Source organism: Dendrobates tinctorius, unplaced genomic scaffold (assembly GCF_039654945.1).
Source record: "Dendrobates tinctorius isolate UK_male_01 unplaced genomic scaffold, ASM3965494v1 ptg000165l, whole genome shotgun sequence".
Taxonomy (NCBI): Eukaryota; Metazoa; Chordata; class Amphibia; order Anura; family Dendrobatidae; genus Dendrobates; species Dendrobates tinctorius.
Window position 1 is genome coordinate 19,899,507 of NW_027361832.1, and position 27,994 is coordinate 19,927,500.

General features: G+C 52.8%; 1 protein-coding gene, 3 non-coding genes and 7 pseudogenes across 6 annotated transcripts in view; all 11 read right to left on the bottom strand.

The window, feature by feature from the left end:
• Positions 1 to 6,742, bottom strand: part of IMPA1 (inositol monophosphatase 1) — a 79,652-nt gene extending 72,910 nt beyond the window's left edge. For 2 of the 3 annotated variants that reach the window (XM_073550557.1, XM_073550556.1), the window contains exon 1: positions 6,518 to 6,742. In XM_073550557.1, the coding sequence (XP_073406658.1) occupies positions 6,518 to 6,727 (210 nt within the window). In that variant the 5' untranslated portion in view covers positions 6,728 to 6,742. Of the gene's footprint in view, positions 1 to 6,507 lie in introns of all 3 variants that reach the window. The other variant, XM_073550558.1, reaches the window with a different exon arrangement.
• Positions 6,743 to 9,109: 2,367 nt separating this feature from the next.
• LOC141053335 (5S ribosomal RNA) lies at positions 9,110 to 9,229 on the bottom strand. The gene has a single exon (XR_012221079.1). It is a non-coding gene; the product is annotated as a 5S ribosomal RNA (ribosomal RNA).
• Positions 9,230 to 10,306: 1,077 nt separating this feature from the next.
• LOC141053572 (5S ribosomal RNA) lies at positions 10,307 to 10,415 on the bottom strand (annotated as a pseudogene).
• Positions 10,416 to 11,951: 1,536 nt separating this feature from the next.
• Positions 11,952 to 12,061, bottom strand: LOC141053508 (5S ribosomal RNA; annotated as a pseudogene).
• A 654-nt stretch (positions 12,062 to 12,715) lies between these two features.
• On the bottom strand, positions 12,716 to 12,834 carry LOC141053233 (5S ribosomal RNA). The gene has a single exon (XR_012220986.1). It is a non-coding gene; the product is annotated as a 5S ribosomal RNA (ribosomal RNA).
• Positions 12,835 to 15,139: 2,305 nt separating this feature from the next.
• On the bottom strand, positions 15,140 to 15,249 carry LOC141053510 (5S ribosomal RNA; annotated as a pseudogene).
• A 654-nt stretch (positions 15,250 to 15,903) lies between these two features.
• LOC141053491 (5S ribosomal RNA) lies at positions 15,904 to 16,012 on the bottom strand (annotated as a pseudogene).
• Positions 16,013 to 24,135: 8,123 nt separating this feature from the next.
• On the bottom strand, positions 24,136 to 24,255 carry LOC141053462 (5S ribosomal RNA). Its single transcript, XR_012221194.1, has one exon. It is a non-coding gene; the product is annotated as a 5S ribosomal RNA (ribosomal RNA).
• Positions 24,256 to 25,332: 1,077 nt separating this feature from the next.
• Positions 25,333 to 25,441, bottom strand: LOC141053474 (5S ribosomal RNA; annotated as a pseudogene).
• A 1,035-nt stretch (positions 25,442 to 26,476) lies between these two features.
• LOC141053585 (5S ribosomal RNA) lies at positions 26,477 to 26,586 on the bottom strand (annotated as a pseudogene).
• Positions 26,587 to 27,240: 654 nt separating this feature from the next.
• LOC141053473 (5S ribosomal RNA) lies at positions 27,241 to 27,349 on the bottom strand (annotated as a pseudogene).
• Positions 27,350 to 27,994: the final 645 nt, after the last annotated feature.

Below are 27,994 nucleotides of genomic sequence, written 5' to 3' on the forward strand. Positions count from 1 at the left end.
CAATTTTGTTTCTGGTGTCCTTTGACAGCTCTTTGGTCTTCACCATAGTGGAGTTTGGAGTCAGACTGTTTGAGGGTGTGCACAGGTGTCTTTTTATACTGATAACAAGTTTAAACAGGTGCCATTACTACAGGTAATGAGTGGAGGAAAGAGGAGACTCTTAAAGAAGAAGTTACAGGTCTGTGAGAGCCAGAAATCTTGATTGCTTGTTTCTGACCAAATACTTATTTTCCACCATAATATGCAAATAAAATGAAAAAAAAACAGACAATGTGATTTTCTGGTTCTTTTTTTCTCAGTTTGTCTCCCATAGTTGAGGTCTACCTATGATGTAAATTACAGACGCCTCTCATCTTTTTAAGTGGTGGAACTTGCACTATTGCTGACTGACTAAATACTTTTTTTCCCCACTGTATACACACACACACACACGAAAAGTTTGGACACACCTTCTCAATCAAAGCGTTTTCTTTATTTTCATGATTATGAAAATTGTAGATTCACTCTGAAGGCATCAAAACTATGAATTAACACATGTGGAATTATATAATTAACAAAAAGTGTGAAACAACTGAAAATACTGTATGTCTTATATTCTAGGTTCTTCAAAATAGCCACCTTTTGCTTTGATTTCTGCTTTGCACACTCTTGGCATTCTCTTGATGAGCTTCAAGAGGTAGTCACCGGAAATGGTTTTCACTTCACAGGTGTGCCCTGTCAGGTTTAATAAGAGGGATTTCTTGCCTTATAAATGGGGTTGGGACCATCAGTTGTGTTGTGCAGAAGTCTGGTGGATACACAAGTGATAGTCCTACTGAATAGACTGTTAGAATTTGTATTATGGCAAGAAAAAAGCAGCTGAGTAAAGAAAAACGAGTGGCCATCATTACTTTAAGAAATGAAGGTTATTCAGTCCGAAAAATTGGGAAAACTTTGAAAGTGTCCCCAAGTGCATTGGCAAAAACCATCAAGCGCTACAAAGAAACTGGCTCACATGAGGACCGCCCCAGGAAAGGAAGACCAAGAGTCACCTCTGCTGCGGAGGATAAGTTCATCCTAGTCACCAGCCTCAGAAATCGCAGGTTAACAGAAGCTCAGAATAGAGACCAGGTCAATGCCACACAGAGATCTAACAGCAGACACATCTCTACAATAACTGTTAAGAGGAGACTTTGTGCAGCAGGCCTTCATGGTAAAATAGCTGCTAGGAAACCACTGCTAAGGACAGGCAACAAGCAGAAGAGACTTGTTTGGGCTAAAGAACACAAGGAATGGACATTAGACCAGTGGAAATCTGTGCTTTGGTCTGATGAGTCCAAATTTGAGATCTTTGGTTCCAACCACGATGTCTTTGTGCGACGCAGAAAAGGTGAACGGATGGACTCTACATGTCTGGTTCCCACCGTGAAGCATGGAGGAGGAGGTGTGATGGTGTGGGGGTGCTTTGCTGGTGACACTGTTGGGGATTTATTCATAATTGAAGGCATACTGAACCAGCATGGCTACCACAGAATCTTGCAGCGGCATGCTATTCCATCCGGTTTGTGTTTAGTTGGACCATAATTTATTTTTCAACAGGACAATGGCCTCAAACACACCTCCAGGCTGTGTAAGGGCTATTTGACCAAGAAGGAGAGTGATGGGGTGCTACGCCAGATGACCTGGCCTCCACAGTCACCAGACCTGAACCCAATCAAGATGGTTTGGGGTGAGCTGGACCGCAGAGTGAAGGCAAAAGGGCCAACAAGTGCTAAGCATCTCTGGGAACTCCTTCAAGACTGTTGGAAGACCATTTCTGGTGACTACCACTTGAAGCTCATCAAGAGAATGCCAAGAGTGTGCAAAGCAGTAATCAAAGCAAAAGGTGGCTACTTTGAAGAATCTAGAATATAAGACATATTTTCAGTTGTTTCACACGTTAATTATATAATTCCACATGTGTTAATTCATTGTTTTGATGCCTTCAGAATGAATCTACAATTTTCATAGTCATGAAAATAAAGAAAACTCTTTGAATGAGAAGGTGTGTCCAAACTTTGGTCTGTACCGTGTACATGTATACAGTGTATTACATATTTACAATTTATTACAGGTTGTGTTCTAAAGTTGTATTCCAATAAATAGATATTATGTTCTATTTAAATATCTTGATTATTGGATCATAGAAATGATTAAATGTCTGAAGTTCACATTGTACTACAATAAATTTTTCACTTAAATATAAGCAATATATGTGGGAGTCGGAGTCGTGGAGTCGGAGTTGGAGTCGGTGTAAGGGAAATTGAGGAGTCGCAGGTTTGGCTTACCGACTCCACAGCGCTGGTATCTGCGTCGCTAGCAGAAGTTCCGGGAAGGTACCAGGACTGGTGCAAGATGGCGGTGATGCTTCAGTGTAGAGAAGAGATCCAGGTGTTTGCTGTAGTTCTCAATGGACTGGGACCCCCTCCTACGTACCCCGGGGGACAGCGCTATGTATCGGGAGGCCGATGGTTCCCCATACTGGACCCTGACAAGTGGGTGGAAAGGCCTGCCGATGCCCCACCCATTAGAGGGAGTGGCGCAAGGAAAAAGTTTGGCTGCGGCTGTTTGTCGCCATATGAGTGCTGCCCATCGGACGATATGAGACACTGTGGATGTCGGGGCATCGGGCGCCTAGAGTGGCGATGGCGCCGGGAGGTCGAGACACGCCAGGAAACGTTTCTTCCAGAGACACGAGCAGGCAGCAGGACGGTGAGCGGTAAAGCAGAGCCGGTGCGGAACCAGTGGGAGCGGCTACAGAAGTTGCCAGCGGAGAGCCTCCCTGTGTAACCCATGAGCCCGGAGGTTAGCCCCGCTGGACGGAGGGGTGAAGAGAGGAAACTGTGGAAGGAGCCGCGTGATGACGAAACGGAGGCCGCGGCGCAGGGGAAGGTGAGAGATCCTCCGGCCCCGGCAGTGGCTCCGCAAGCGGCCCTTACCATTCAGCTGCAGCACGCGGCAGCCTGTGTGCCCGAGAGAACAGTCACAAGAGGCCCGCCCCTTTATGCTGAATTGAGCGGTATCCCCACTCCGAGTCCTGCACCACCCCGCCAGAAGACACCACGCACGGTGCCGCCAGAGCGGAGCCTGATTCCAGAGAGCGCTGTTGTGCTTCCCCTGCCGCTGGTGACCCCAGCTCTAAAATCGGTCACTACCCCGGCCCCGGCTGAAACGTCAAGTGCGGCCTACTCGGCAGCCATGGTTATGCCGGTACTGGAACCAGCTGCGTCCTATTTGGTCGACCCTGTGACCCAGCCTACTGAGAACACGGCTGTTCCCATCCGCCATTCGGCTCCAGCGGCTGCTGGGCCGTGAGAAATAATCGGCTGCCTCTGCCCTGCTCTCTTATTCGGCGGAGCACCGCCCATCGGACTCTAGAGCCTGCGCTGTGCCCTCCGTTTGGACTGCGGAGGTTATTAAGGGGAAGAAGGCACGGGAGCAAGAAATATGGAACCTGCTTCATGAAAAGGGAGAGGCAGGCATGGCGGCTAAGAGATCGAGGGGACGGCTGGTGTACACCAACATTGCAAAAGGTTACGGCTTCATCCGGGACGACACTGGTCAAAAAGTCTATATAAATGTAACCTCCGTACGTCACGGCCAGGCTCTGCAAGTAGGAGACGCAGTATCTTATTACAAAGAATACTGCCCGTGCGGTTATTATGCGGTGGCTGTAATTGCAGAGCCCGAAGAATGCGAACCCCCGTAGAGGAGGACTTGTGTGGACACCCTCGTTATTTCGGGAGCTCCACGGCTGTGGAGCCCCTCACTTCTGACCACCAAAAGTGGATTAGACTGTCGGGAGTATAAGGCACCGTTGTGCAGTTCATAGGACAGTTCTATGTCCATGTTAATAGACAATGTGTTTTTGAAAATGTTATGTCCAGACAGAGCGGGGATATGAAGAGCCGAGGGAGTGTCCATGTCCAAGGAAGGGGGGGGAGGAGAACATGTGATGTTTCATTGTTATATGTTGATTTTTGAAAGCAAAAGAAAATGGAAAAAAAAAAATATAAAATGGGGTATTTGTGATATTATAACGTTATGTTGTTGTATAATATGCACAAGAAAATGCAACAGGTCCGGGTAAGAGGGAGGTGTGTGTGACCGAAGGAAATGTGAGACCGAAGGGGTCTAAGAGTTGAGAAGGTCTGGGAGACCTGGACGCCGACCATGACGTGTAACCAAAAGAAGGGCAAAGAGATGGAAGATGTGAGAAAGACAGTCGTTCTAGGTCAAGTCCCTGACACCACGGACACCCCTGAAGGAAGAAGGCGGACGCCAACAATGATCTGGTAGGTGTAAGGCCTCGATCATGGCGTACCGGGCAGTAGAAGGTGACAGAAGGGGAGAGTAGGGGAAGGTACACGCCGTAGAGAGAATATGGGTGTACCTAGCCCAATTTGGAAGACGTTGTCATGTGGCGTGCGCGCTGGTGAGTAGCAGTAGGCTGCTCAGAGCATGGTGCTCCCAGTATAGTTCGGCCCCCGCGGGTAGTGGGTTTGGCCCAACAACTGGTCCGACAACAGAGTGTAGGTGAAGCTTCAGAACGACGAAGGCAGGGATTACGATTGTCGAAGACGACAATAGACAAAGGAAGGGGGAGTGTAGGGAAGGTGACCTGACGGACGGACAGACTTGTCAGAATAGCGAAAGAAAGGTTTGCACAGGTTAGACAGGTGTCAGTTACTACAGTGGGGAAACAGCTGAGAAAGTGTAGTGGACGTGCAGTACCTTGGGTTGACCATTAGAGGGCAGGGAGGAGTGTGAGCAAAGGACTTGACACCAGCTTAGGGCACAGGAAACCGTTGGTCATGGGGGCGGAGTTAGAGGGAACCGGGAATTATATAAATTTGACAGGAGGGTTCCAGAAAGTTGCAGTCCCCAGAGGGAGCACCAGTGACAGGAGGACTACGACAGTTTGTGCACTGTGAGGAAAACCAAATCAGGGGGACTGAGGAGAGAGGAAGACAGGGGGGTGGTCCTGACACCAGAGCACTGCAGTATAGACGAGACACCGAGGTAAAGCATACCGTATTGAGAGAGACGACTGATCAGTAAAAGTACTGTTGGTTTACAGTGACGAATCTGACAGGAGCGTCGAAGAGTGAAGAGGGGACGGTGCGTATATGTACGTCCCCAGTGTAAAGTACGGTGTGCGTGAAGTGGCCCTGGAAACGGAGGGTCGATAAGTGAAGTGAAGCAAAGTGAATTGAAGTGCGGTGTACTCCGGCAGCCGTCAGGTGGATGGTAAGAAAATAAACTTGGACCTGTTGTACCCGAAACTTGCCTCATCGTGACGTCACTGCGCAGTATATCGAGGGACCACCCCCCCCAGCTCGGCCCACCGACCCTACACAGGCGCTTCAGCCCGTCACTGGAGGGAGGGAGGGGGGGCAGGTGCTTCAGCCCGTCACTGGAGGGAGGGAGGGGGGGGCAGATGCTTCAGCCCGTCACTGGAGGGAGGGAGGGGGCAGACGCTTCAGCCCGTCACTGGAGGGAGGGGAGGGGGGGGCAGACGCTTCAGCCCGTCACTGGAGGGAGGGGAGGGGGGGGCAGACGCTTCAGCCCGTCACTGGAGGGAGGGGAGGGGGGGGCAGACGCTTCAGCCCGTCACTGGAGGGAGGGGCAGATGCTTCAGCCCGTCACTGGAGGGAGGGAGGGGGCAGACGCTTCAGCCCGTCACTGGAGGGAGGGGGGGGCAGACGCTTCAGCCCGTCACTGGAGGGAGGGGAGGGGGGGGCAGACGCTTCAGCCCGTCACTGGAGGGAGGGGGGCAGGCGCTTCAGCCCGTCACTGGAGGGAGGGGCAGGCGCTTCAGCCCGTCACTGGAGGGAGGGGGGGGCGGGCGCTTCAGCCCGTCACTGGAGGGAGGGGGGGGCGGGCGCTTCAGCCCGTCACTGGAGGGAGGGGGGGGGAGGGCGCTTCAGCCCGTCACTGGAGGGAGGGGGGCGGGCGCTTCAGCCCGTCACTGGAGGGAGGGGGGGGCGGGCGCTTCAGCCCGTCACTGGGGGGAGGGGGGCGGGCACCAGCCAGTCACTGGAGGGAGGGGGGGCGGGCGCCTCAGCCAGTCACTGGAGGGAGGGGGGGGCGGGCGCCTCAGCCAGTCACTGGAGGGAGGGGGGGGGCGGGCGCCTCAGCCAGTCACTGGAGGGAGGGGGGGGCGGGCGCCTCAGCCAGTCACTGGAGGGAGGGGGGGGCGGGCGCCTCAGCCAGTCACTGGAGGGAGGGGGGGGCGGGCGCCTCAGCCAGTCACTGGAGGGAGGGGGGGGCGGGCGCCTCAGCCAGTCACTGGAGGGAGGGGGGGGCGGGCGCCTCAGCCAGTCACTGGAGGGAGGGGGGGCGGGCGCCTCAGCCAGTCACTGGAGGGAGAGAGAGGCCGAGGGGGGATAGTCCCAGGTTTCATTTGCACACATACAAGGCTTGCAGTACAAATAAAGCTCTGCTCCTTATCGGAGTTACCGGAAAAGATTCCATACAGGAGCTGACCTGCACTCACCGTTATCTCACTGACGGAAATCAGTTTCGTTCCCGGCACAACCTCAACAAGGCGACAAGCCGCAGAGATAGAGCCGGCTTCCTGATTCACCGCGCATGCGCCGGCTTCTGGTCTCACGCTACTACTACCGCCTAGTACTGGGGTGGTCCCAGCTATTAACTCTTCGTTATCCTTTTCGTTACACTGTATGCACCACAAACATATATACATATACACGCCACGCTGATGACTCACACACACGTATATACGGACACCACATGTACAACACAGAAGAAGCACACATCAAGCACTGTGACGTTTTGCGCTTTTCCATCCACATGACCGGACGAGGATTGCTTTTTTCTGGAATGAGTTGTAGTTGTGAAAGACACTGATTATTTTACCAAATAATATACTGAAAAATGTTGAAAAATCTATTGGAAGTGAAATGATGAAAAGCTCACATGACATTTTTTAACGGCTTTCATTGTGCAGTAAAAACGACTTGGCAACATGAATCTTCCTTTCTCTTCACTTTTTTGCTGGCTCTCTTAAAGGGGTTGTAGGCAGAACGCCCCGCTCAGAGCCGCTGAGCTCACTGATCGGCTGCTGACGTGACGTCAGCGTCGCAGCCAATGCCACAGACCTGGAGCAGCGGTGAGACTCTCCGGTGGACCCGGGTAGGGTGAGTACAGGGCGGTTTGTTGCTTTCTAAAAGCCTGCAACCTGGGAAGAACGTTTAATGAAAGGGAACAACCCCTTTGACTGTCTGCAGCGCGCCACACCTAGGAAGCGCACAGTCACTTGCAAGCGAACACGCACATATGCTTGCACATGGCCACACCTCCTATTTGCCCCTGCAGCCTCAGCGCCAGCAAGTGTCAGACTGTCCTGTCTGTCTTATTATCATTAATATTTGCGTGCCTTAGCAGGAAAATACCCCCAATTCCCTCCCGCTCCTTCCTAGTGTAGGGTCGGACAGGTTCGCAGGATGCAGTGACGAGACACTAAACGAATGGTGGTTTTCGAAATTACTTTTATAAAACCCTAGCCGAAGGGCTAGGCTGAACAAAACAAGGAATAAGTACAACACCAACAGTCCACGCAGGGACTCAACAATCTTAACCCAATATAGTTTCACTTAGCCTTCCAGGGACTGCTGGGTTCGGTAGCGTGGCCGCGTTGAGGTCGCTGAGGCGGCTGTCCTGAGGAAAGTGATGTCGGTGGGGGCAACAGGCCCTGAAGAAAATAACACCGTTGGGGGGCAACAAGCCCTGAAGAAAACGAGGACGTTGGAGCGCAACAGGTCCTGAAGAAAACGGGGACGTTGGGGCGCAACAGGCCCTGAAGGTAACGCTGCCGCTGGGGCGCAACCAGCCCTGAAGGAAACGCTGCCGCTGGGGCGCAACAGGCCCTGAAGGAAACGGGGACGTTGGGGCGCAACAGGCCCTGAAGGTAACGCTGCTGCTGGGGCACAACAGGCCCTGAAGGAAACGCTGCCGCTGGGGCGCAACAGGCCCTGAAGAAAACGCCTCCGCTGGGGCACAACAGGCCCTGAAGAAAAAGCTGCCACTGGGGTGCAACAGGCCCTGAAGAAAGCAATGCCGTTGGGTCTCAACAGGCCCTGAAGTAAATGATGGAGGTGGCGCGCGGTGATGACGCAGTTCCCCAGAAAGGCCTGTAGCCGTCCTTTAACAAGGAGTCTCTTCCTAAGCCAGGGTAGCGAGCCTTTAATCCCGCCTGTGACAAGGTGGCGTATCTTGAGGCCGATGGTGGCCGGGTCGGCGTGATGGGGGAAGGCTGGGGGGAAGGGCCCAGATCTCTGAGGCCTGGTTACCAGTACTCACGGCCACAACCGGAGGTATAGTTCCTCTCTCTCTAAGGCGGGGGTTAGCGGGGATAATTCTCTCAGAACGGGAGCGGGGAACAGTCTCTGGGCACAGTCTCTCACGTCTCTCTTGTCGGTAAATCGGCCGCTTTCTCCTCGCAGGCTCCTCTCGGTACCCCTGCAAGTCACCCTGTGTCCTGCCTTCACTCCCTCTCTTCCCCAACTGCCACTTCAGCGCGTCTCCTGCTTCTTTTACCCTAGCCCCTCCCCCTGTTGCCCTGACAACCTCAGTCGCATGTCTCCCTTTGTAATTCCCCTGTTGTGCTTCCTTCAATACCTCTGATGGCGGTCCCCTTGGTTCCGGCCCAAACACTATATGGGGGTCCTCCTCCCCACACTAGTACTGAATTTGGGTCCTGGGCAGCCGTCTGATTGGGTTAGTTACACAAGCTTCTTTGCAGAAGAAGACGTTACTTCTGCCAGCCGGCCGGCCGGCCTCTGAAGATCATCCCCTGGGCGCCCGCTGAATGCCTGTCCCCTTAACGGCCCAGGATGCTTATGACGCCTTCATTTCCAGAAGGCAGGCTGAGGGGTCAATAAGCACTCTTAGCTGCGGCAAGGAGCTTGGTGTGAGGCATGCGAGGAGGCGTGGTAGCGTCCCTAGCTGCAAACCATCTCAGAGGCATTATGCGGCTTGGGGCTTCCAGCTTAGGTAATGTTGGTGTCTGATAAGGCGCCCCTGTATACTAGCCGAGCTGGGCCAGGGAGCAAAATGTCATCAAAATGGTCTACAGCACTCGGTGTTCCCAGGAGGTCTCCCATCCAAGTACTGTCCAAGCCCATCCCCGCTTTGCTTCCGAGTTCGGACGAGATCGGGCGTATCCAGGGTGGTATGGCCAGTAGACACGGCTTGGTCCATCGCCTGGCCAGCCTGCCTCAGGCTCGCGTGGTGGCGAGAACTCTGACCATGTGGAGGCGGGCTCCGAAGGGCCGATGCAAAGGCTGGGCCGCCCCTACAGTCTTTGTTTGTTTTGCAGTGAAACCACGCGCCGCAGCAGGGCCCGAGCATCATTTGTCTTTAAATATGGCTCCACGCAGGGTCTCCTGCAGGCTAAACCATTCATCTGGGGGGACGTGACAGAAGGCGCAAGCTGGAGCAGCCGCAACTTGAGGCGGATTGAGACGTCCAGGAGCGAATGAAGGAAGAGGGTGAGATAGAATCATAGAATCGTAGAGTTGGAAGGGACCTCCTGGGCCATCTGGTCCAACCCCCTGCTCAAAGCAGGATTCGCTAAATCATCCCAGTCAGATGTCTGTCCAGCCTCTGTTTGAAGACTTCCATTGAAGGAGAACTCACCACTTCTCGTGGCAGCCTGTTCCACTCATTGATCACTCTAACTGTTAAAAAAAAATTTCTAATATCTAATCTGTGTCTCCTCCCATTCAGTTTCATCCCATTGCTTCTAGTCTTTCCTTGTGCAAATGAGAATAAAGTTGATCCTTCTACAATGTGACAGCCCTTTAGATATTTGTAGACAGCTATTAAGTCTCCTCTCAGTCTTCTCTTTTGCAAACTAAACATTCCCAAATCCTGCAACCTTTCCTCATAAGACAGGGTTTGCAGACCGGTCACCATTCTGGTTGCCAGTGACTGTGTGCTGCTCTTCAGGTGGGTCGTGTTGCCTGCAAAGGTGTCCTGCTTGCTTCGGCCTGTAAACTGGCCTCCAGGTTGCCGGCGGATGCCCCCAAGCCCGCGGGAGGTGCTGGTCCTGTTGAAAGGAAGCCTAGTATTAAAAGTAAATAAGCAACAATGCTGGAGGCCCACGGTGATGAGAAGGATGCTGGCAGTTTGCACGGACGAAATAGCGCAAGAGAGAAAGCAAATGAAAAGAGGAAAGAAGCATGTGTGCCCTTGTGAAAGGGAATGGAAAAAAGGCATAGAGGACAGTTACCCCTGCTGGTGGAAGGAAGGAAAAAGCAAAAGCCTACAGCACCTGGTCTTCCCAGGCGGTCTCCCATCCAAGTACTAACCAGGCCTGACCCTGCTTAGCTTACGAGATCAGAGGTGTTCAGGGTGGTGTGGCCGTAGGCAGCGACAGGATTCTCACTTGCTGCTTTTCTACTATGCAGTCTGGCTGCCGGGTGCCCTGTCCAGTGCTCAGCAAGAAAAAAATGCAGAGCTGGAAATGAACCCGGTCTAAAGGAGCGCACCTGTTCCTTAATCACGCCTGGCTGGCGCTCCTTTTTGGACTGTCTCACTTATCGCCAGTGCTCAGCAAGAGGCCCTTTTGTAATTTCCTTTCTCTTCACTTTTTTGCTGGCTCTCTTAAAGGGGTTGTAGGCAGAACGCCCCGCTCAGAGCCGCTGAGCTCACTGATCGGCTGCTGAAGTGACATCAGCGTCGCAGCCAATGCCACAGACCTGGAGCAGCGGTGAGACTCTCCGGTGGACCCGGGTAGGGTGAGTACAGGGCGGTTTGTTGCTTTCTAAAAGCCTGCAACCTGGGAAGAACGTTTAATGAAAGGGAACAACCCCTTTGACCGTCTGCAGCGCGCCACACCTAGGAAGCGCACAGTCACTTGCAAGCGAGCACGCACATATGCTTGCACATGGCCACACCGCCTATTTGCCACTGCAGCCTCAGCGCCAGCAAGTGTCAGACTGTCCTGTCTGTCTTATTATCATTAATATTTGCGTGCCTTAGCAGGAAAATACCCCCAATTCCCTCCCGCTCCTTCCTAGTACTGAATTTGGGTCCTGGGCAGCCGTCTGATTGGGTTAGTTACACAAGCTTCTTTGCAGAAGAAGACGTTACTTCTGCCGGCCGGACGGCCTCTAAAAATCATCCCCTGGGCGACCGCTGAATGCCTGGCCCCTTAACGGCCCAGGATGCTTATGACGCCATCATTTCCAGAAGGCAGGCTGAGGGGTCAATAAGCACTCTTAGGCCGGTTTCACATTAGCGCATTTTCAGCGCGCGCACGGCCGGGGGTAGCTCCGCCCCCGATCCGGCTCTCTGCCCGGCGTGCCCGCCCCTTCCTTGTAGCACCGCCTCCTAGCGGACAGCGGCGCCTGCGATCGGCGCACCCTATCTTTAGCATAGGGTGCGCCGATCGTGCGCAGGCCGTGCGCTAGTTGCGCTTTGACCTGCGCTGCGCACTTTTGACGGTGCGCCGTGCGCGCCAAAATCCGAAAAGTTTGATTTTGGCGCGCACGGCGCACCGTCAAAAGTGCGCAGCGCAGGTCAAAGCGCAACTAGCGCACGGCCTGCGCACGATCGGCGCACCCTATGCTAAAGATAGGGTGCGCCGATCGCAGGCGCCGCTGTCCGCTAGGAGGCGGCGCTACAAGGAAGGGGCGGGCACGCCGGGCAGAGAGCCGGATCGGAGGCGGAGCTACCCCCGGCCGTGCGCGCGCTGAAAATGCGCTAATGTGAAACCGGCCTTAGCCGCGGCAAGGAGCTCGGTGTGAGGCATGCGAGGAGGCGTGGTAGCGTCCCTAGCTGCAAACCATCTCAGAGGCATCAGAGGCATTATGCGGCTTGGGGCTTCCAGCTTATGTTGGTGTCTGATAAGGCGCCCCTGTATACTAGCCGAGCTGGGCCAGGGAGCAAAATGTCATCAAAATGGTCTACAGCACTCGGTGTTCCCAGGAGGTCTACCATCCAAGTACTGTCCAAGCCCATCCCCGCTTTGCTTCCGAGTTCGGGCGTATCCAGGGTGGTATGGCCAGTAGACACGGCTTGGTCCATCGCCTGGCCAGCCTGACTCAGGCTCGCGTGGTGGCGAGAACTCTGACCATGTGGAGGCGGGCTCCGAAGGGCCGATGCAAAGGCTGGGCCGACCCTACAGTCTTTGTTTGTTTTGCAGTGAAACCACGCGCCGCAGCAGGGCCCGAGCATCATTTGTCTTTAAATATGGCTCCACGCAGGGTCTCCTGCAGGCTAAACCATTCATCTGGGGGGACGTGACAGAAGGAGCAAGCTTGAGCAGCCGCAACTTGAGGCGGATTGAGACGTCCAGGAGCGAATGAAGGAAGAGGGTGAGATGGTTGCCAGTGACTGTGTGCTGCTCTTCAGGGGGGTCTTGTGGCCTGCAAAGGTGTCCTGCTTGCTTCGGCCTGTAAACTGGCTTCCAGGTTGCCGGCGGATGCCCCCAAGCCCGCGGGAGGCGCTGGTCCTGTTGAAAGGAAGCCTAGTATTAAAAGTAAATAAGCAACAATGCTGGAGGCCCACGGTGATGAGAAGGATGCTGGCAGTTTGCACGGACGAAATAGCGCAAGAGAGAAAGCAAATGAAAAGAGGAAAGAAGCATGTGTGCCTTTGTGAAAGGGAATGGAAAAAAGGAATAGAGGACAGTGACCCCTGCTGGTGGAAGGAAGGAAAAAGCAAAAGCCTACAGCACCTGGTATTCCCAGGCGGTCTCCCATCCAAGTACTAACCAGGCCCAACCCTGCTTAGCTTCCGAGATCAGACGAGATCGGGCGTGTTCAGGGTGGTGTGGCCGTAGGCAGAGACAAGCTTCTCACTTGCTGCTTTTCTACTATGCAGTCTGGCTCCCGGCTGCCCTGTCCAGTGCTCAGTAAGAAAAAAATGCAGAGCTGGAAATGAACCCGGTCTAAAGGAGCGCACCTGTTCCTTAATCACGCCTGGCTGGCGCTCCTTTTTGGACTGTCTCACTTATCGCCAGTGCTCAGCAAGAGGCCATTTTATAATTTCCTTTCTCTTCACTTTTTTGCTGGCTCTCTTAAAGGGGTTGTAGGCAGAACGCCCCGCTCAGAGCCGCTGAGCTCACTGATCGGCTGCTGACGTGACGTCAGCGTCGCAGCCAATGCCACAGACCTGGAGCAGCGGTGAGACTCTCCGGTGGACCCGGGTAGGGTGAGTACAGGGCGGTTTGTTGCTTTCTAAAAGCCTGCAACCTGGGAAGAACATTTAATGAAAGGGAACAACCCCTTTGACTGTCTGCAGCGTGCCACACCTAGGAAGCGCACAGTCACTTGCAAGCGAGCACGCACATATGCTTGCACATGGCCACACCTCCTATTTACCCCTGCAGCCTCAGCGCCAGCAAGTGTCAGACTGTCCTGTCTGTCTTATTATCATTAATATTTGCGTGCCTTAGCAGGAAAATACCCCCAATTCCCTCCCGCTCCTTCCTAGAGTAGGGTCGGACAGGTTCGCAGGATGCAGTGTCGAGACACTAAACGAATGGTGGTTTTCGAAATTACTTTTATAAAACCCTAGCCGAAGGGCTAGGCTGAACAAAACAAGGAATAAGTACAACACCAACAGTCCACGCAGGGACTCAACAATCTTAACCCAATATAGTTTCACTTAGCCTTCCAGGGACTGCTGGGTTCGGTAGCGTGGCTGCGTTGAGGTCGCTGAGGCGGCTGTCCTGAGGAAAGTGATGTCGGTGGGGGCAACAGGCCCTGAAGAAAATAATACCGTTGGGGGGCAACAAGCCCTGAAGAAAACGAGGACGTTGGGGCGCAACAGGTCCTGAAGAAAACGGGGACGTTGGGGCGCAACAGGCCCTGAAGGTAACGCTGCCGCTGGGGCGCAACAAGCCCTGAAGGAAAAGCTGCCGCTGGGGCGCAACAGGCCCTGAAGGAAACGGGGACGTTGGGGCGCAACAGGCCCTGAAGGTAACGCTGCCGCTGGGGCGCAACAGGCCCTGAAGGAAACGCTGCCGCTGGGGCGCAACAGGCCCTGAAGAAAACGCTGCCGCTGGGGTGCAACAGGCCCTGATGAAAACACTGCCGCTGGGGCGCAACAGGCCCTGAAGAAAGCAATGCCGTTGGGTCTCAACAGGCCCTGGAGTAAATGATGGAGGTGGCGCGCGGTGATGACGCAGTTCCCCAGAAAGGCCTGTAGCCGTCCTTTACCAAGGAGTCTCTTCCTAAGCCAGGGTAGCGAGCCTTTAATCCCGCCTGTGACAAGGTGGCGTATCTTGAGGCCGATGGTGGCCGGGTCGGCGTGATGGGGGAAGGCTGGGGGGAAGGGCCCAGATCTCTGAGGCCTGGTTACCAGTACTCACGGCCACAACCGGAGGTATAGTTCCTCTCTCTCTAAGGCGGGGGTTAGCGGGGATAATTCTCTCAGAACGGGAGCGGGGAACAGTCTCTGGGCACAGTCTCTCACGTCTCTCTTGTCGGTAAATAGGCCGCTTTCTCCTCGCAGGCTCCTCTCGGTACCCCTGCAAGTCACCCTGTGTCCTGCCTTCACTCCCTCTCTTCCCCAACTGCCACTTCAGCGCGTCCCCTGCTCCTTTTACCCTAGCCCCTCCCCCTGTTGCCCTGACAACCTCAGTCGCATGTCTCCCTTTGTAATTCCCCTGTTGTGCTTCCTTCAATAACTCTGATGGCGGTCCCCTTGGTTCCGGCCCAAACACTATATGGGGGTCCTCCTCCCCACACTAGTACTGAATTTGGGTCCTGGGCAGCCGTCTGATTGGGTTAGTTACACAAGCTTCTTTGCAGAAGAAGACGTTACTTCTGCCAGCCGGCCGGCCGGCCGGCCTCTATAGATCATCCCCTGGGCGCCCGCTGAATGCCTGGCCCCTTAGCGGCCCAGGATGCTTATGACGCCATCATTTCCAGAAGGCAGGCTGAGGGATCAATAAGCACTCTTTGCCGCGGCAAGGAGCTCGGTGTGAGGCATGCGAGGAGGCGTGGTAGCGTCCCTAGCTGCAAACCATCTCAGAGGCATCAGAGGCATTATGCGGCTTGGGGCTTCCAGCTTATGTTGGTGTCTGATAAGGCGCCCCTGTATACTAGCCGAGCTGGGCCAGGGAGCAAAATGTCATCAAAATGGTCTACAGCACTCGGTGTTCCCAGGAGGTCTACCATCCAAGTACTGTCCAAGCCCATCCCCGCTTTGCTTCCGAGTTCGGGCGTATCCAGGGTGGTATGGCCAGTAGACACGGCTTGGTCCATCGCCTGGCCAGCCTGCCTCAGGCTCGCGTGGTGGCGAGAACTCTGACCATGTGGAGGCGGGCTCCAAAGGGCCGATGCAAAGGCTGGGCCGACCCTACAGTCTTTGTTTGTTTTGCAGTGAAACCACGCGCCGCAGCAGGGCCCGAGCATCATTTGTCTTTAAATATGGCTCCACGCAGGGTCTCCTGCAGGCTAAACCATTCATCTGGGGGGACGTGACAGAAGGAGCAAGCTGGAGCAGCCGCAACTTGAGGCGGATTGAGACGTCCAGGAGCGAATGAAGGAAGAGGGTGAGATGGTTGCCAGTGACTGTGTGCTGCTCTTCAGGGGGGTCTTGTTGCCTGCAAAGGTGTCCTGCTTGCTTCGGCCTGTAAACTGGCTTCCAGGTTGCCGGCGGATGCCCCCAAGCCCGCGGGAGGCGCTGGTCCTGTTGAAAGGAAGCCTAGTATTAAAAGTAAATAAGCAACAATGCTGGAGGCCCACGGTGATGAGAAGGATGCTGGCAGTTTGCACGGACGAAATAGCGCAAGAGAGAAAGCAAATGAAAAGAGGAAAGAAGCATGTGTGCCCTTGTGAAAGGGAATGGAAAAAAGGAATAGAGGACAGTGACCCCTGCTGGTGGAAGGAAGGAAAAAGCAAAAGCCTACAGCACCTGGTATTCCCAGGCGGTCTCCCATCCAAGTACTAACCAGGCCCGACCCTGCTTAGCTTCCGAGATCAGGCGTGTTCAAGGTGGTGTGGCTGTAGGCAGAGACAAGCTTCTCACTTGCTGCTTTTCTACTATGCAGTCTGGCTGCTGGCTGCCCTGTCCAGTGCTCAGCAAGAAAAAAATGCAGAGCTGGAAATGAACCCGGTCTAAAGGAGCGCACCTGTTCCTTAATCACGCCTGGCTGGCGCTCCTTTTTGGACTGTCTCACTTATCGCCAGTGCTCAGCAAGAGGCCCTTTTGTAATTTCCTTTCTCTTCACTTTTTTGCTGGCTCTCTTAAAGGGGTTGTAGGCAGAACGCCCCGCTCAGAGCCGCTGAGCTCACTGATCGGCTGCTGACGTGACGTCAGCGTCGCAGCCAATGCCACAGACCTGGAGCAGCAGTGAGACTCTCCGGTGGACCCGGGTAGGGTGAGTACAGGGCGGTTTGTTGCTTTCTAAAAGCCTGCAACCTGGGAAGAACATTTAATGAAAGGGAACAACCCCTTTGACTGTCTGCAGCGCGCCACACCTAGGAAGCGCACAGTCACTTGCAAGCGAGCACGCACATATGCTTGCACATGGCCACACCTCCTATTTGCCCCTGCAGCCTCAGCGCCAGCAAGTGTCAGACTGTCCTGTCTGTCTTATTATCATTAATATTTGCGTGCCTTAGCAGGAAAATACCCCCAATTCCCTCCCGCTCCTTCCTAGTGTAGGGTCGGACAGGTTCGCAGGATGCAGTGACGAGACACTAAACGAATGGTGGTTTTCGAAATTACTTTTATAAAACCCTAGCCGAAGGGCTAGGCTGAACAAAACAAGGAATAAGTACAACACCAACAGTCCACGCAGGGACTCAACAATCTTAACCCAATATAGTTTCACTTAGCCTTCCAGGGACTGCTGGGTTCGGTAGCGTGGCCGCGTTGAGGTCGCTGAGGCGGCTGTCCTGAGGAAAGTGATGTCGGTGGGGGCAACAGGCCCTGAAGAAAATAATACCGTTGGGGGGCAACAAGCCCTGAAGAAAACGAGGACGTTGGGGCGCAACAGGTCCTGAAGAAAACGGGGACGTTGGGGCGCAACAGGCCCTGAAGGAAACGCTGCCGCTGGGGCGCAACAAGCCCTGAAGGAAACGCTGCCGCTGGGGCGCAACAGGCCCTGAAGGAAACGGGGACATTGGGGCGCAACAGGCCCTGAAGATAACGCTGCCGCTGGGGCGCAACAGGCCCTGAAGGAAACGCTGCCGCTGGGGCGCAACAGGCCCTGAAGAAAACGCCTCCGCTGGGGCACAACAGGCCCTGAAGAAAACGCTGCCGCTGGGGTGCAACAGGCCCTGAAGAAAACACTGCCGCTGGGGCGCAACAGGCCCTGAAGAAAGCAATGCCGTTGGGTCTCAACAGGCCCTGAAGTAAATGATGGAGGTGGCGCGCGGTGATGACGAAGTTCCCCAGAAAGGCCTGTAGCCGTCCTTTACCAAGGAGTCTCTTCCTAAGCCAGGGTAGCGAGCCTTTAATCCCGCCTGTGACAAGGTGGCGTATCTTGAGGCCAATGGTGGCCGGGTCGGCGTGATGGGGGAAGGCTGGGGGGAAGGGCCCAGATCTCTGAGGCCTGGTTACCGGTACTCACGGCCACAACCGGAGGTATAGTTCCTCTCTCTCTAAGGCGGGGTTTAGGCTGGTTTCACATTAGCGCTTTTGTGCGCAGCGCATCGGGCGCACCAGTGCGCATGCGCACTGCGCACCTATATTTTACATGATGTGCGCATGGTTTTGCGCATATTTGCGCTTTCGTGCGCATGCGTTTTTTTGTCTTTCGCGCCAGGCGCGTCAGACGCAACATGTTGCATTTTTGGTTCCGCCCTGTCTCGTTAAAACAACGCATGCACACGGAATGCGAACGGAATGCGCAAAAACACCACATTGGAGCCTATGGGAGCGAAATACTTGCGCATGGTCTTGCGCACGCTTGCGTTTTTATGCGCATGCGTTTTTTAAATAAACATGACTGAAATTTGGTCTAGACAGTAAAAAAAAACAAAAAAAACAAGGTGATAAAATGGTGTGGGCACTGGGATTCCACAATACTTTAAGGATTGCTCACTAGTGGACACACAGCACAAGCTGCACCAATGTAAGTATGAAAAACCTAATGTCTGGCTGAAATTTCAATACATTTCTATGTACTTATGTCTCTTTTTTTTTTTATTGCAGCATGTCTTCATCTGGTGAAGAATATGTCCCCGGGACAGGGCAAGAGGCAGAAGAAGTGAGTACTATGCTTCCGTATGGATTTGAAAAAATAAACACATGTGATTAATTTTTTCTGTTTAATTTTCAGACCTCATCCTCCATCACGCCACCACCACCGGAGGAACGGCAGGAGCAGCAAGGCCAAGTGCGGGCGGGTAGACGTGATGTAAGTACAGACGGACTGTTTTTTTTTTTTTTTTTTACTTATTTTCTAGTCTGGTTTATTTATTTATTTATTTTTTTGGTATTTTTTTTTTTTTTTTTTTTAAATTTTCATGGTTGTTTTTTCGATGTTTGTTGCTTTTTTTGCATTTATTTTCATGTTTGTTTGTTTGGGTATATGGGCACGGGACTATGGGATGGAGGATATATATGATGGGTATATGGGCATGGGATAGAGGATATGTATGATGGTATATGGGCACGGGACTATGGGATGGCGAATATGTATGATGTGTATATGGGCACAGGCATATGAGATGGCGAATATGTATGATGGGTATATGGGCACAGGACTATGGGATGGAGGATATGTATGATGGAATATGGGCACGGGACTATGGGATGGAGGATATATATGATGGGTATATGGGCATGGGATAGAGGATATGTATGATGGTATATGGGCACGGGACTATGGGATGGCGAATATGTATGATGGGTATATGGGCACAGGCATATGAGATGGCGAATATGTATGATGGGTATATGGGCACAGGACTATGGGATGGAGGATATGTATGATGGAATATGGGCACGGGACTATGGGATGGAGGATAATTTTAAATTTCTATAACTAACCACAGTAGTTACTATGCCCGGGCAGCGCCGGGCTCTTCAGCTAGTTTTAGATATTTTTTATTTTAAAATCTTTCAAAGATTAATGTTTGTCTTTCTTTTCTAGGCTCCACAGCGGGAGGAGGACCTCGCCCTGGACAACGACGAGCTCATCCGTCTAGTCCAGGAGCGAGTCCCGTTGTGGGACACCCGTCACCAACTGCACTCGGACAACGTGGTGATCCGGCGGCTCTGGAACGAGGTGGCCGCATCGCTGATGGATGGCTGGGACAACGCCTCTCCCCGGGTCCGCAAGGATTTTCGTAAGTATTTAAATGCAGTGTGATGCAGCAGTGATCTTGGCCGGGATCACCCAACTGTGTGTGATGCTATTAACTCCATGGAGTTTCTATCATCACACACAGTTGGATGATCACAGCCTCCAGTGCATAGTCTTACTTTTTTTTTTTTTTTTTTTTTCCATCACAGTGAACAAAGTCAGAACCCGTTGGCGCTCGATGAAGGACCGCTTCAACAGGGATATCCGTCAGGAGAATAAGGTTCGCAGTGGTGCTGCGGCAAGGACCGGCACGAAGTACCGATACCATCGTGCCTTGGCATTTTTAAGACCGGTCCTTGCCTCCCGAACGTAAGTATTTTCTAGTTGTATTGTGTTTTATTCTGTGCTTTTCTATTCCACAGGAGTTGGCGATTGTTAATTTATGGTAGTAATTTCTTTCTTTTCTTTTCACAGCACCTGGAGCAGCACCCTGCAACCTGGTCCCGAAGCGGTCCTTCATCAAGCTGCCCCGGACCCCTCCCAGCCATCCATCAGCGAGGAAGCACCTTGCAGGTCTGCACCACAGTCATCTGGAGACCAGGAAGCTGGTCGCTCAGGTGTTCCCCTGTCCCAGGTCTCTGCCACTGGTTTTGCGGGCACTTCCCGCCAGCAGCGGCAGAGGACCTTGGACAGGCCTCTCATGCCCGAGTTCGTTGAATTGAGCTCGGTCTTTCAGAGTAGCCTCAAGGCACTCTCCGATAGACTTGAGAGTGGTTTCCTCCTTTTGGACCAACGCTACAAGTCTATCGAGGGTCGCCTTGAGCGCCTGGAAGTCGACCTCGCCAGACCAGCGCATCATTTTTACACCCAAATAGCTCGGGACACGGCGGAACACCTTACCCCTGACCTCCAGTTGACTGTCATGCAGGCCTGCAACAATGCTTTTATGCAGGCTATGCAGCAGAGTAGGATTATGCAGCAGTCAGTGGTGGCATTTCCACCGGTGCCACCACTGACTCGTTTTACAGCATTACCTACTTCTGCTGCATATCACTGCACAGCCACCACACTTCCAAGCCTCGCCGGACACCAATATACCGCCACAAGTCCGAGTGCAGCTGGACACTTACCCGCCAACACCATGCCAAGCGCTGCTCCTGCCTGGCCCACCACTGCTGCCGCCACCACCACTGGATGGCCCGTCGTCACCACCCCTGCCTGTAGCGCCGCCACCACCACCACCAGCGGGAGGACCACCCCGGTATGGACCGCCACAGCCACCACGCCTGCATGGCCCGCCACCACCACCACCACCACCTCGGAGCAGCATCAGCTGGGGGACCCGCATTCAATATTTACGGCCCCTGCCAGGACATCCACCACCACCAGCATGCCACAGCTGGAACAAGATCCTGGCAGGCGGTCCACAAGCGCCAGGCGGTCCCCCAGCTCCAGCCAGTCCACAGCCTCCAGGCGTTCCAGAGGCTCAAGGCGGTCCAGAGGCTCAAGGCGGTCCAGAGGCTCAAGGCGGTCCCCGGGGTCTAGCCAGTCCTCAGGCTCAAGCGAGGACAGCAGGAAGACGACAGGCCACCGTCCTAAAAAAACTAAGAGGAGGACTCTTACCCTCCCTCCTCCATCACCTCCCACTTCACAACTTTCCTTGCCTCGGCTCCCTTCCCCCACTTCTTTGGTTCCTCCTTCCCCTAGAACCCCTTACTCCACCCAAAGCCGTTCCTCATCCCTCCACACCCCCCAGTTTCCAGCAACTAAAAAATAAGTTAAATAAATGTTAAATTTTTTTTTCAAAATAATGTTTTCTTATTGTGTCTTTCGCCGCCTGCACACACTGCGCCCTACACTATGGTTTGTTTTTCTTTACTTTATACCGGATGGTCAGCCATCCAACTCTGAAAGGGATACTATATTTCATTTTTTTTTTTATATATATATATATATATATATATATATATATAAAAAAAATGAAATATAGTATCCCTTTCAGAGTTGGATGGCTGACCATCCGGTATAAAGTAAAGAAAGGGAAACCACCAAAAAAAAAAAAAAAAATTATATATATAAATATATATATATATATATATATATATATATATATATATATATAAAAATAAATATATATATATATATATATATTTATATATTTATTTTTTTTATGGTGGTTTCCCTTTCTTCAATTTAACCTGGGCAGATGAGTAGTGGAGTTTATTAAGACACAGTACACTGGGTACAGGTAGAAAAAACCATGTATTTTATTTTTAACAAACAACAAAACTATTAAACCATTTGATCCTGCCATGCTACACGACCAACATCGGATAAAAAGTAGTCCGCAAATTGGTCCCTCATTTGGGCAACTTCGACTGAGGACCGAAGAGGGTGCTGAGTAAAATCTGGCAAAGGGTTGGCAGCAGGCTCATCCATGTCAAAGTTCGGCCGCTCCTTTGCCATAACAAAATTGTGGAGAACCACGCATGCCTTCACCACCTCATCTACTGTTTCCATTTTGAGATTGATGGCGGTGCTGAGAATTCGCCATCTGGACACTAGAATGCCAAAGGCGCACTCTACAGTCCTGCGAGCCCTCGTAAGCCTGTAGTTGAAAATTTTCTTGCGGTGGTCCAAGTCACGGCTGGAGTACGGCTTCAGCAGGTTTGGGCACATCTGAAATGCCTCATCCCCAACCACTACAAATGGCAGTGGTGGAGTTTGGGTTTGGGGAAGAGGCCGTGCCAGTGGAAAATTGAAATGGTTGCCGTACAACCTCCAGCCCATATCAGAGTTCTTAAAAGTCTGGGAATCGTTGCCCCGTCCGAATGCCCCTATGTCCACCGCCACAAACCGGCAGTCTGCATCCGCAATGGCCATTAGGACTGTGGAAAAGTACTTCTTGTAGTTGTAGTACTCGGAGCCACTTCTTGCGGGTTTTGTGATGCGGATGTGCTTCCCGTCCACCGCTCCTAGGCAGTTCGGGAAATTGCAGACTGCCCAGAATTTCTCCGATATTTGAAGCCACTTTTCGGCAGTGGGCAATGGCAGAAACTCCGGACACAGAACATCCCACAGAGCCCTGCAGGTGTCGGCAACAATCCCGGATAAAGTAGAGATTCCCAGCCGGTACTGGAAATGCAGGGATGAAAGACTCTCTCCAGTTGCCAGGAACCTGCCAAACATAAAAAGAAAAAATAATTGTATTTCTGTCTTGGGTATTACTAAAAACACTGAAAATAAAAAAGTACATGGCCTAACTATTTTGCATGTTTTTTTAATACAACATAGCAAAAAAACATTTTATAAAGGCTTGGGATTAGTACATGACAGAAGAAAAACCATTATGCAAAAAAGCAATTTCCCAAAAATAATGTTCAAATTGAATAGCCAAAAAAAACCAAATTTTTTGGACCAAAAAAAAAAACAAAACAAAAAGCCAAAAAAATTATGCAAACATAACAACATACATACCGTAAGGTGACAAGGAGCCTTTCTTCGGGAGGAATGGCACGCCGGAGCTGAGTGTCCCTTCTCCGGATGTTTCCTTCAACCATACCCAGCAAGTCAAGGAAGCTTTCCTGGGACATCCGTGTATAGTCAGCAAATTTCTCCGGGTTTTCCTGTAGCTCGCTGTACAGCGTGTGATATGCTCCACGGCTTGGCCGGAGTTCGATGATTGGATGCCTCCAAAACCGACGCCGCTGCCGTCTCTGCTGTCTCTCCCTCTCCCTTTCTTGCTGGCAACAAAAGACATACGCCTGAGACAGCGAAATGTCAAGATCCAGCTTGAAGCGGAAATTATCCAGACGCAGGTCCATCTTGACACCGGAAACAGCAGCAAAATCTGATGAATTCAGCAGTACAGGGTCTATAAAACATTCCAATGACACACGCCCACTGGTGACCCATTGGTGGTCAAAGATTTTGCTATTGTGAAATGTCACACCTAAAAACGCATGCGCATAAAAAACGCAACCGCATGCAAAAACGCATGTAAAACGCAAGTAACACTGCGTTATTTTGACGCATCAGCGTGCGCATGATGAAAAAAAAACGCACATTTGTTTTGCGTTTTTCTTTGCGTTTTTTATGCGCACGATGCGCTGCGCAAAAAAACGCTAATGTGAAACTAGCCTTAGCGGGGATAATTCTCTCAGAACGGGAGCGGGGAGCTGTCTCTGGGCACAGTCTCTCACGTCTCTCTTGTCGGTAAATCGGCCGCTTTCTCCTCGCAGGCTCCTCTCGGTACCCCTGCAAGTCACCCTGTGTCCTGCCTTCACTCCCTCTCTTCCCCAACTGCCACTTCAGCGCGTCCCCTGCTCCTTTTACCCTAGCCCCTCCCCCTGTTGCCCTGACAACCTCAGTCGCATGTCTCCCTTTGTAATTCCCCTGTTGTGCTTCCTTCAATAACTCTGATGGCGGTCCCCTTGGTTCTGGCCCAAACACTATATGGGGGTCCTCCTCCCCACACTAGTACTGAATTTGGGTCCTGGGCAGCCGTCTGATTGGGTTAGTTACACAAGCTTCTTTGCAGAAGAAGACGTTACTTCTGCCAGCCGGCCGGCCGGCCGGCCTCTAAAGATCATCCCCTGGGCGCCCGCTGAATGCCTGGCCCCTTAACGGCCCAGGATGCTTATGACGCCTTCATTTAAAGAATGCAGGCTGAGGGGTCAATAAGCACTCTTAGCTGCGGCAAGGAGCTTGGTGTGAGGCATGCGAGGAGGCGTGGTAGCGTCCCTAGCTGCAAACCATCTCAGAGGCATCAGAGGCATTATGCGGCTTGGGGCTTCCAGCTTAGGTAATGTTGGTGTCTGATAAGGCGCCCCTGTATACTAGCCGAGCTGGGCCAGGGAGCAAAATGTCATCAAAATGGTCTACAGCACTCGGTGTTCCCAGGAGGTCTCCCATCCAAGTACTGTCCAAGCCCATCCCCGCTTTGCTTCCGAGTTCGGACGAGATTGGGCGTATCCAGGGTGGTATGGCCAGTAGACACGGCTTGGTCCATCGCCTGGCCAGCCTGCCTCAGGCTCGCATGGTGGCGAGAACTCTGACCATGTGGAGGCGGGCTCCGAAGGGCCGATGCAAAGGCTGGGCCGCCCCTACAGTCTTTGTTTGTTTTGCAGTGAAACCACGCGCCGCAGCAGGGCCCGAGCATCATTTGTCTTTAAATATGGCTCCACGCAGGGTCTCCTGCAGGCTAAACCATTCATCTGGGGGGACGTGACAGAAGGCGCAAGCTGGAGCAGCCGCAACTTGAGGCGGATTGAGACGTCCAGGAGCGAATGAAGGAAGAGGGTGAGATAGAATCATAGAATCGTAGAGTTGGAAGGGACCTCCTGGGCCATCTGGTCCAACCCCCTGCTCAAAGCAGGATTCGCTAAATCATCCCAGTCAGATGTCTGTCCAGCCTCTGTTTGAAGACTTCCATTGAAGGAGAACTCACCACTTCTCGTGGCAGCCTGTTCCACTCATTGATCACTCTAACTGTTAAAAAAAATTTTCTAATATCTAATCTGTGTCTCCTCCCATTCAGTTTCATCCCATTGCTTCTAGTCTTTCCTTGTGCAAATGAGAATAAAGTTGATCCTTCTACAATGTGACAGCCCTTTAGATATTTGTAGACAGCTATTAAGTCTCCTCTCAGTCTTCTCTTTTGCAAACTAAACATTCCCAAATCCTGCAACCTTTCCTCATAAGACAGGGTTTGCAGACCGGTCACCATTCTGGTTGCCAGTGACTGTGTGCTGCTCTTCAGGGGGGTCGTGTTGCCTGCAAAGGTGTCCTGCTTGCTTCGGCCTGTAAACTGGCCTCCAGGTTGCCGGCGGATGCCCCCAAGCCCGCGGGAGGCGCTGGTCCTGTTGAAAGGAAGCCTAGTATTAAAAGTAAATAAGCAACAATGCTGGAGGCCCACGGTGATGAGAAGGATGCTGGCAGTTTGCACGGACGAAATAGCGCAAGAGAGAAAGCAAATGAAAAGAGGAAAGAAGCATGTGTGCCCTTGTGAAAGGGAATGGAAAAAAGACATAGAGGACAGTGACCCCTGCTGGTGGAAGGAAGGAAAAAGCAAAAGCCTACAGCACCTGGTATTCCCAGGCGGTCTCCCATCCAAGTACTAACCAGGCCCAACCCTGCTTAGCTTCCGAGATCGGGCGTGTTCAGGGTGGAGTGGCCGTAGGCAGAGACAGGCTTCTCACTTGCTGCTTTTCTACTATGCAGTCTGGCTGCCGGCTGCCCTGTCCAGTGCTCAGCAAGAAAAAAATGCAGAGCTGGAAATGAACCCGGTCTAAAGGAGCGCACCTGTTTCTTAATCACGCCTGGCTGGCGCTCCTTTTTGGACTGTCTCACTTATCGCCAGTGCTCAGCAAGAGGCCCTTTTGTAATTTCCTTTCTCTTCACTTTTTTGCTGGCTCTCTTAAAGGGGTTGTAGGCAGAACGCCCCGCTCAGAGCCGCTGAGCTCACTGATCGGCTGCTGACGTGACGTCAGCGTCGCAGCCAATGCCACAGACCTGGAGCAGCGGTGAGACTCTCCGGTGGACCCGGGTAGGGTGAGTACAGGGCGGTTTGTTGCTTTCTAAAAGCCTGCAACCTGGGAAGAACGTTTAATGAAAGGGAACAACCCCTTTGACTGTCTGCAGCGCGCCACACCTAGGAAGCGCACAGTTACTTGCAAGCAAGCACGCACATATGCTTGCACATGGCCACACCTCCTATTTGCCCCTGCAGCCTCAGCGCCAGCAAGTGTCAGACTGTCCTGTCTGTCTTATTATCATTAATATTTGCGTGCCTTAGCAGGAAAATACCCCCAATTCCCTCCCGCTCCTTCCTAGTACTGAATTTGGGTCCTGGGCAGCCGTCTGATTGGGTTAGTTACACAAGCTTCTTTGCAGAAGAAGACGTTACTTCTGCCGGCCGGACGGCCTCTAAAAATCATCCCCTGGGCGCCCGCTGAATGCCTGGCCCCTTAACGGCCCAGGATGCTTATGACGCCATCATTTCCAGAAGGCAGGCTGAGGGATCAATAAGCACTCTTAGCCGCGGCAAGGAGCTCGGTGTGAGGCATGCGAGGAGGCGTGGTAACGTCCCTAGCTGCAAACCATCTCAGAGGCATCAGAGGCATTATGCGGCTTGGGGCTTCCAGCTTATGTTGGTGTCTGATAAGGCGCCCCTGTATACTAGCCGAGCTGGGCCAGGGAGCAAAATGTCATCAAAATGGTCTATAGCACTCGGTGTTCCCAGGAGGTCTACCATCCAAGTACTGTCCAAGCCCATCCCCGCTTTGCTTCCGAGTTCGGGCGTATCCAGGGTGGTATGGCCAGTAGACACGGCTTGGTCCATCGCCTGGCCAGCCTGCCTCAGGCTCGCGTGGTGGCGAGAACTCTGACCATGTGGAGGCGGGCTCCGAAGGGCCGATGCAAAGGCTGGGCCGACCCTACAGTCTTTGTTTGTTTTGCAGTGAAACCACGCGCCGCAGCAGGGCCCGAGCATCATTTGTCTTTAAATATGGCTCCACGCAGGGTCTCCTGCAGGCTAAACCATTCATCTGGGGGGACGTGACAGAAGGAGCAAGCTGGAGCAGCCGCAACTTGAGGCGGATTGAGACGTCCAGGAGCGAATGATGGAAGAGGGTGAGATGGTTGCCAGTGACTGTGTGCTGCTCTTCAGGGGGGTCTTGTTGCCTGCAAAGGTGTCCTGCTTGCTTCGGCCTGTAAACTGGCTTCCAGGTTGCCGGCGGATGCCCCCAAGCCCGCGGGAGGCGCTGGTCCTGTTGAAAGGAAGCCTAGTATTAAAAGTAAATAAGCAACAATGCTGGAGGCCCACGGTGATGAGAAGGAGGCTGGCAGTTTGCACGGACGAAATAGCGCAAGAGAGAAAGCAAATGAAAAGAGGAAAGAAGCATGTGTGCCCTTGTGAAAGGGAATGGAAAAAAGGCATAGAGGACAGGGACCCCTGCTGGTGGAAGGAAGGAAAAAGCAAAAGCCTACAGCACCTGGTATTCCCAGGCGGTCTCCCATCCAAGTACTAACCAGGCCCAACCCTGCTTAGCTTCCGAGATCAGGCGTGTTCAGGGTGGTGTGGCCGTAGGCAGAGACAAGCTTCTCACTTGCTGCTTTTCTACTATGCAGTCTGGCTGCCGGCTGCCCTGTCCAGTGCTCAGCAAGAAAAAAATGCAGAGCTGGAAATGAACCCGGTCTAAAGGAGCGCACCTGTTCCTTAATCACGCCTGGCTGGCGCTCCTTTTTGGACTGTCTCACTTATCGCCAGTGCTCAGCAAGAGGCCCTTTTGTAATTTCCTTTCTCTTCACTTTTTTGCTGGCTCTCTTAAAGGGGTTGTAGGCAGAACGCCCCGCTCAGAGCCGCTGAGCTCACTGATCGGCTGCTGACGTGACGTCAGCGTCGCAGCCAAAGCCACAGACCTGGAGCAGCGGTGAGACTCTCCGGTGGACCCGGGTAGGGTGAGTACAGGGCGGTTTGTTGCTTTCTAAAAGCCTGCAACCTGGGAAGAACATTTAATGAAAGGGAACAACCCCTTTGACTGTCTGCAGCGCGCCACACCTAGGAAGCGCACAGTCACTTGCAAGCGAGCACGCACATATGCTTGCACATGGCCACACCTCCTATTTGCCCCTGCAGCCTCAGCGCCAGCAAGTGTCAGACTGTCCTGTCTGTCTTATTATCATTAATATTTGCGTGCCTTAGCAGGAAAATACCCCCAATTCCCTCCCGCTCCT